Source organism: Musca autumnalis, unplaced genomic scaffold (assembly GCF_047663935.1).
Source record: "Musca autumnalis isolate F117 unplaced genomic scaffold, ASM4766393v1 scaffold_1, whole genome shotgun sequence".
In the NCBI taxonomy this organism is placed as follows: domain Eukaryota; kingdom Metazoa; phylum Arthropoda; class Insecta; order Diptera; family Muscidae; genus Musca; species Musca autumnalis.
In genome coordinates this window covers 119295818-119304312 of record NW_027411644.1, presented here as the reverse complement: position 1 = coordinate 119304312, position 8495 = coordinate 119295818, and the positions used below count along the sequence as shown (strand labels likewise).

General features: G+C 34.9%; 1 protein-coding gene across 1 annotated transcript; it reads right to left on the bottom strand.

Moving 5' to 3' along the window:
- Nucleotides 1–6610: 6610 nt before the first annotated feature.
- LOC141399619 (uncharacterized) lies at nucleotides 6611–8163 on the bottom strand. The gene is made up of 3 exons (XM_073978757.1): nucleotides 7577–8163; nucleotides 7476–7527; nucleotides 6611–7230 (listed from the first exon to the last, which is right to left on the bottom strand). The coding sequence occupies exons 1-3, from the start codon at nucleotides 7674–7676 to the stop codon at nucleotides 7167–7169; spliced, it is 216 nt and encodes a 71-aa protein (XP_073834858.1). The 5' UTR covers nucleotides 7677–8163; the 3' UTR covers nucleotides 6611–7166.
- Between the last annotated feature and the right edge of the window lie 332 nt (nucleotides 8164–8495).

The following is an 8495-nucleotide window of genomic DNA, read 5'->3' as shown; positions in this document are numbered from 1 at the left end:
GCTAAGGCGAGTAAATCGATTTACAAATTTTGACAATTCGTGTGAGAACATACAATTTCTTTTACAAAAACAGGGGGTTATGTTCATCTCTCTACCATATTAAAATAAAATAAATTTTTTTTTGATAAATGTAGAAAAGAAGAATTTTGCCTGGGGTCGGAGTCGAGCTTTTTTTCACGACTCCGACTCCAGCAAAATTTGCTAGACTCCGACTCCGCAACCCTGCTTCATACCCCTCGCCTATAAACTTGACGTCGTCATGTTGAAGTCGTGCTAGTCTGAGCATCGACTTACAAATTGTCGAGTATGCCGACACACACACACTTAATATTAGGTCTGTCTGGTTACTTTCCCGGCAAGAATTGTCCAGCAAGAACTTTCTCAGAGAGTAAGTAGTTTTTATTCTCTTTTGCAAGAAAATTGTAAAGAGTAAACAGACACCTTCCCAGCAAAAACCAGCAAGCAATCAGCTGACTTGCCAAAACAGAACAATTTCTCCGCTAACTACGCGTTTACACCAGACAGTTTGTCTTCAAATACAACTCTGATTTACTAACACATACATACATTTGTCGTTTGTCTTCCAGCTGTCCATCATTTTTTCACAGACAGTAAGGAAGACAAATTTTTGGCATTTTTGTAAAAATAAGTAAGATAATAATTGAAATGTGTTGAAAACAAAAGAACATGAACAAAAACAAAATATGTGAACGGAAAACAAAAGGATGTCGATGATTTTCATTCAAAATTTTACAACTGTTTTTGCAGTTGTCGGGACGCCTACGTCACACAGGCAAGTTGTGGTATTTTGACAATCAATACATGAAGTCAACTGTCCAGTCATTTGTAAACGCAGGGTTAAGGGGTGTTTACGCTATCTATCAATAGGTGTGTTCGTTTACTCAACAATTTGTACAAATTAGCTCTGTTCCTTTACGTGCAAGAATCTTAAAGTTTTACCACTTTTTACACGAAAAGCGTTCCTTTACTTCTGACACCATACAATTCATATGGGTAAGTTTAAAACTTTTACTACTTTTGCCGGTTTTACCATTTTCAAAAGTAAAGGAACAAACCAATTGTTACAAGTCTAGTAACTTCTTGTAATCGGCTAAAGTCTTTTGCATTGTACTGTAGAGTAAACGAACAACATCCAGTAACAATTTGTACAAATTTTGAGTAAACAAACACACATAAGCTCTGTTCCTTTACGTGCAAGAATCTTCAAATTTTACCACTTTTTACTCGAAAAGCGTTCCTTTACTTCAGGCACCATACAATTCATATGGGAGCAGTTTACAACTTTTACTACTTTTGCCGGTTTTACCACTTTCAAAAGTAAAGGAACAGACCAATAATGTCATATGAGCTGTCAGTTCTTTTATCCATTCGACAACCTTTATGTTTGTCAAAGTCCATACCACTTTTAGTTTTTGCGTTCACACTTGCATAAAATTTCATATGACCACAAAATATAAACCACGCAAATAACACAATATTGTTAAAAAATTTAATCGCACTCACATTTTCGTTTTCTTTACCTATCTCCATCATTTTTGGTAAAATTGTTTTCTTCTAACAATTAATTTCTCAAGTGCATACGAAAATGCATGGCCGAATAGAGCGCTTCCTAAATGAAAAATCTACATATGAGTTGCCACATCATTTTGATAGATGAAATTTTTCATAGTGGTCACACTATGAGTACAACATTCACATATAGCAAATTTGACATCTCATATGACATTCATAGATAGTGTAAACACCCCTTAATGAAAGAACCAAAAATGTTGTATTTTATTAAAAATAAAAATTACCCAAAAAGGATTTTTTCCACTTTGCAACTTTGTTCTCCAGCAAGAATTTGCAAACTCTCAGTAAAAGAACTGTCAAAATGTCTCTCTCGAATCGCTCTCTTTTGCTGACTTTTTGTGTTAACAGACGACTTCCAGCAACAATTGGTACAAATTGTTACAAATTTTAGGGTAACCAGACAGACCTATTTATGCTTCGGGTCCTTGTCTTGGTAGTACTTATATTGCAATTTGTTTGAATTTTCAGGGCCAACAGGCCCAAATTTCTTGACGTTTTTTGTTAAATCATTTTTTAAAACGTCTCAATAAATCTCCTCTGTCATAGTTTCCTTCAAAATCTGGATGTCACCAACGTCACTGCTTGATATCCATACCATAACTGATAGTTTTCCGAACATTACGGTATGGATTAAATTTTTTCCATGGCTGTAAAGGCCTCGTCACATAAGAGGATTTCTGGCTTAATTCATTAAGTTGCATGTTCTTCCGGCTTTAAGTCAAAAGTGAAAGCATATGAAATCGTGTTTCGTCACACATTCAGCCGCGTAGAGAATCAGAAATCCGTTTTCGGAAAACTGTTTGAGGGCCAGGGAAAACTGTTTGAGGGCCATAATTTTAGTCCCAGCAGAAAATATAACGTCATCCCACTACTTAATGCTTGGTTTACATTTACGAAATCCACTCGATTTCAACTGTAAAATCCATAGGTTAAACATCAAATGAAATCCAATGGATTTCTGATGAGATTTCATTTGACGTTTGAGCTATGGAATTGACAGTTGAAATCGAGTGGGTTTCGTAAATGTAAACTTAGCATTAGATGACATGAAAAGTTGTCTGCAACAAGTCTGAATAGTTTCTATATATTGTGCTGGGAGGGCAATGGTTTTTACCTAATCACTCGTGATGAAGGCTTGTTATTATGTGGCACCTTTCTGACTTTTCCATGTGACACACTTTCTCCAAAATCTTACTTGATTAGAAAAATCAATTATCGCTGGGAAAATCCCACGATTTTATTGCACATTCATTAATTTTGAAATTATTTAGTTGACATCACAAAAACCAGGTACCTATACTTTTTCCCGTTGTTTCTGTTATTTATGACCGATTTCTGCATTTATTTGCTTGATGTTGTCATTAACAGGTAAATCAGCAGATACGTACAAAAGAATTTCTTGTAGTAATTCGTAATTAAAAATTTAAGGTAAGAACACATTGAGAAATTCATGCTTATCCAAGCCTGAATTTGTGTAAAGGAATAAAGAAATCCAAAATCGCATTTGAATTAGGTAGTACCTTGCCTTTATTCATTTACTTTAAATTGAGCGTGAACCAAGCAACAAAAGTCATTGTGTTTCTACCCAGCAAAAAGTTTGCATCCGCGGATGCAGTTAAATCACTAGAACAATTGCCGCTGGAGTACATCTTTTCCTATGAATTCACCTATGAATTTTACAAGAGAGCGCGCAGCTAGGATGCACTCCATTTTGCTTCCACGGCACACAGCTAGGATGCACTCCATTTTCGATCCAAATCACAGCCTTTGATGTAGTGTTTTGGATTGAATTTAAATGCACTCTAAAGATGTTATAAAATGCAAGCCATTGCAAATATCCCAAAATAAATAAAATACATTGCTTATTCGTGTAAAACAAGAATATTAACTTTATTACATTAACACAAATTATAAAAACTCTCCATTAAATTTGATCGTAACTAATAGCTCATTTAGACTAGCCATAAATCCTCGACTGGATTTAATAAATCCAGTACAAATCTCATTGCATTTAGATATACATTTTGGAGGATTTAAGTGGCAGTCAGCTGATTTTTGTTCATAGCACAATTACCAAGGTAGATGCATCAGACCATCTGAACGAATGTGAAACGTCAAAAGAATTTTTTGTAAATTGAAATCGTCTCAAAAAGCATACGTCAAATTACAAATGTATTGTTTAATACTGAAAATGTTAGCACATTATGCTACTAATGCTTACTAAAGAGCAAATAAATTATTATTTTATCGCAGTTTGCCCATCTAAAATAAATAAACGAATTATTTTATCGTTTAGACATCACAAATATTAGTCTTGATTGATTAAAATCAACTTTGTACATCAAAACAAATTTAATTTTTCTGCCTTGTTTACAAATTTTTACATTTTAAATTATTTTTAGTGTAGCAATTCACCGATGCATCTACCTTGTTTCTTGTGCCAGCTTGCAACTTTTTGTATTTTCTAGCAACATGTTGCTAAAAACAGAGTTGTATACGAGGATTTATGCCAGATTTAAAACAAATCCACTCAATAGGAGGATTTATTTTTGTATGGGAAATCTGGTAGATTTTGGCTGGATTTAGCAAATAAATCCTGATAATGCGCTAAATCCGGCTAATGGTGTCATATCTAAATGGCATATAAGTTTACTTCCTCTACTCTGCTTGTTATAACATAGAAATTGATATTGCTTCATCATCCAAATGGTTTTTCATTTTTCCTTCTACTTCAGTTCAGATTTCCAAAAAACTCCAACTCCACTTCAAAAATATTTTGCGTCTCGCGAATTACAGCAATGTTCATAACTTTAGTTTGTATTTCTTTATTTTTTATAAAACAGATTCTTAGAATTTTAACACTCTTTCTTGTGTTCAGAAAAAAGACTGTAGGGATCAAAAAATTGGCTTGTTTGGCTAGGGATCTTTAAGCGATTGCTTCCAAAATGTATCGAGCGCAGCGCATTTTCATAACTCCGTGTGGACTGCGTCGAAAGATGTATTGAAATCATAACTCTGGATTGAACTACTTCCAAACTTTTTTTCTGGGTACCTTAAAGGCCTCGACACATAAGAAGCATGGCATTCTTGCTGAAGTCATATCTGATAAAAGACTAAAGACCAAGTTCGACCTAATAAAAAGATTTCAGAATCCCATTTGAATTAGGTCGAACTTGGTCTTTAGTCATTTACCAGATATGACTAATACCTTGTTCATACTGACGGTAATTCGCTCTCTATTCATTGTTCGAGCCCAAATTATGTATTAATTACTTCATTTTCCATACAAAATTCTGAGAGCGAAGAACGATTTTTATACATAGTTCAATTTAAATTACTCTCCGAATTTATTGAAATAAATTAATTTTGACAGACAAAATTCAAAATTTATGAAAAACACGAACATTTTTAGAAAAACTGCAAACATTAATGAAAAGTAAACGGTGGAACGATTAGTATGCATTCAGATCATAGTAAATTTTGTCTTCTCTTCCATTGCAGTTGCATATTTTGTTCATTGTTTCAAATTCATGTACAAATCTAGAAACAAAAATCAAATGCCTGCCTGAAAGTCTGTATACCAAAAAGTTATTTGGCAGGTCTCTCTTTCGTTAATTTTGAAAATAGAAAACTTGAAAAATGTGTTGAAAACACCACAATTTTCAAAAAAAATAGAAAACATGAATGAAAAGAAAAGAATTTAAAATAAAATATATGTTTGAAGGAAAGACAATTATTTTTCCAGTTCATATCAACTAATTTTGCATGTCTTTTGGTTGAAACTTCCTTTAAAATCAGCAAACAAAATGTATGAAAATATGAACTATATTGGTATGTCGTCATGATACAATGATACAAGGTAACCTCACCCTCGCAGCTCACAGAGTTGTATTCGCTTTGCCGTCCCTTCATTGACAAAATGATTTTGACAAACTTTGTATGTATATGTTAAAATATACATACATATGTCACTTATGTTTACATTTTCAATTTCAATTTAAATTTTTCCTATAATTTGGAGTCGATTATTAATGTTCGTTCGTCCGGCTGGAGTATAACTCTCGAACGGATCAGCCGATGTGGTGCACATTTTGGTCCTCGTTACATTATATCTAAACTAGTTCAATATTTTTCGCTGATGTGGTGCGTACGGGTAAGTAACCAGTTTGGTCCATAATTTGCATATCGTAATATTTCTTCTTGATATAGATGATAGATCGACTGTATCGGTCTCATCCCTTGGGTGTCTCCCACAGAAAATGTTGGCATAAATGCAGTTTGGACGCACGTCATGATATATTTTGCAGCATGCAGGATTTTTCGTGGGAAAATACATACTTCCGCTTTGTCCGAAATTTGCACATCAAAAAAGTTCTTCCAAACGTGCAACAAATCAAAGAACAAAAATGTTAGAGGATCGATTTGACATTTTTCCCAAAGGTATTCCTTGCGGTCTTGTTTAGAGCGATATAATGTGTTTTTTGGACAAGCGAATGCTTCCAGACATATTAGTCTAAAAGCTTCAAGAATTCCCACTGGTGGTCACAATAATTGAAAGGAGAGAGTGCGATTGGACCAACTTTTGCACAACGTAATATTTCTCTCAAATATGCGTCCTTGCTTCCTGACATGAGCCAAAGCTCAAAAAATCCTACGGTAATCAACCAAAATGGTTGTTTGGCACAATAACTATCGAGGGAAATGACTCCTAAAAATAGATCAAGTGCAAGATGGACTAAGGCGTGTCGAAAAGTTTATAGCGCGTATTCGTAATCATGACTACAGCACTTGTTAATATATGTTTTATTTAGATGATATGTATTTTTGCATCATTGATGTTTAATAATAAAAAATTGGAAAGTTATTATGGCTACAACATTGTATTATTTTGTGCCGGGGGGAATTAACACATTCTGAGATATGGACCCGAAATGACACACTATTTAGTGCCACTCCTTCTCTCGCACTAAAGTTTTTTCCGTTTTTAATACCTACCCCACAAACGCATAAAATGCTATTTATTATTTTTTTATTAGGACATTTTTCAGCCTTTATTATTTTGTGTACAGCCGTAGAAGAGATTCTAATCAAAAAGCAGAAGACTAGGGCTGACTTCCGTATCGTCAGATGCTATGTTGTTTTTAAACTTCGTCAACATATTTCAATAAATGCATCAGAAATATAAATGATACATGTTTGGTTTTTAACTTCGTTAATAATGCGCAATTGCGACGTTCTGATCTACATAGCTTCGCATTTGTTAAGTATCACGGCATTATGAAACACAATACTTCAGACATTTGCAGTCATTTGCCAAGCATCTGACGTTACAAAATTCAGCCTACATATATTACAAATAATGGATAATAGTTTGGTGGCAACACAGAAAAGTGGCTCTTAACCAATTCAACGTTGTTCTCATTGAGATCTTGAGACGGCGGACATGAGGGAAGACCTTGATGCGCAGATCACAGACAAGCTTGCTGATTGTTTCAGTTTATTAAGGCGAGACAAATAGGTATTAGCCATCTTGGGTTGACTGAAGTTGCATTCCTTCGATGACAAAACGATTCTCAAATGACAAAACGACCAACAATGCCACAATGAGCCAATTTCAACAAGTTCCGCTTGTCAACACTTGTGTTTCAATTCCGGGGAATGTTACGGAAATCACGACACAAGGATTCGTATACGCAATATACGATGAAGGGTCCACAGCAGGCAATGCGACGACGGTCGGGCATGGTTCCACAGTCAGCACGGAAGCGTTACACATTTGGTATTTTGCAACATTTGTACTTCATCAGAAACGATAAATGGCCTATAAATATGTCATCAATGTTGTGACCCTTAGATTGGACAAAGGTTGTTAAGCCGGAAGCAGCGATGACAGCGTAGCTGGTTTAGTAGTTGGTAGGGTACCATTGGGGAAGTCTTAGTAGGGGCGAACATGCGAGGCGGTCACAAAGCAACTGTCAAGAGCGATGACTACAACAACAACCACCACGGACTCGGGGAATACAAGCAACAGCACCTGTAACAAGCAACACACATTCTATATATAAAAATGTAATTCCATACATCAGCGCTCCAATTCAATTACTTACCAGCCTTTTCGCTGACAATGAAATACGTTCTACGCTAGTTACGGTCATCAATTGATGAATATCGTTGACGACATCAAGGACAATGGCTTCCTTAAACACTGCTCGCAAGCAAACGCTCTTTTCCTTGATTCATCCATTTCCCAATATACGAGACAACTTTTCGCATAGTTTGTGTATCTGCAGTCCGGAATTATACTAATTAAATGAATCACGAAAAGAACACACTTTCTCCCGCAATAGTGCCAAAGATGATGCTACATCGCTTGGCTAATTTAAATAATTATTAACTGAAATGTATTTGTTACAAAAAATTATATATGTACTAGATAAAATGTAAACAAACAATATTTTGTTATTGTTGTCATTGCCATACAATAACAACAACTTTCATATTGTTTGGAATGCAGGGTTGTATTTGGCAGCTCAAGGACGGTTTTTTCAAATGAGATTACCTTCTTATTCTGCCATGGTATGTCGTATGAACGGGTTAATTCGTAAACGTAATTGTGAGAACGAACAAAGTAATTATAGAACTGGTATGAACAATGCATTAAGCAAGAATGCGATGCATCTTATGTGTATAGGCCTTAAATTTTTAAAAATTCACCGTCTGGGGGCATGGTAGAACAAGAAAAGGTAGCAGCAATACCCAGCTGACTGAACTAAGCTGTAGTGTTAGTGTCAAATTCCATACGACATTTTATATATTTATTTCTATGTTTGATGTATATTAGGGATATATATTTTTTGAAGAAAAAAATTATTCATCTGAAATAAAAACAATTTCCCATAAAG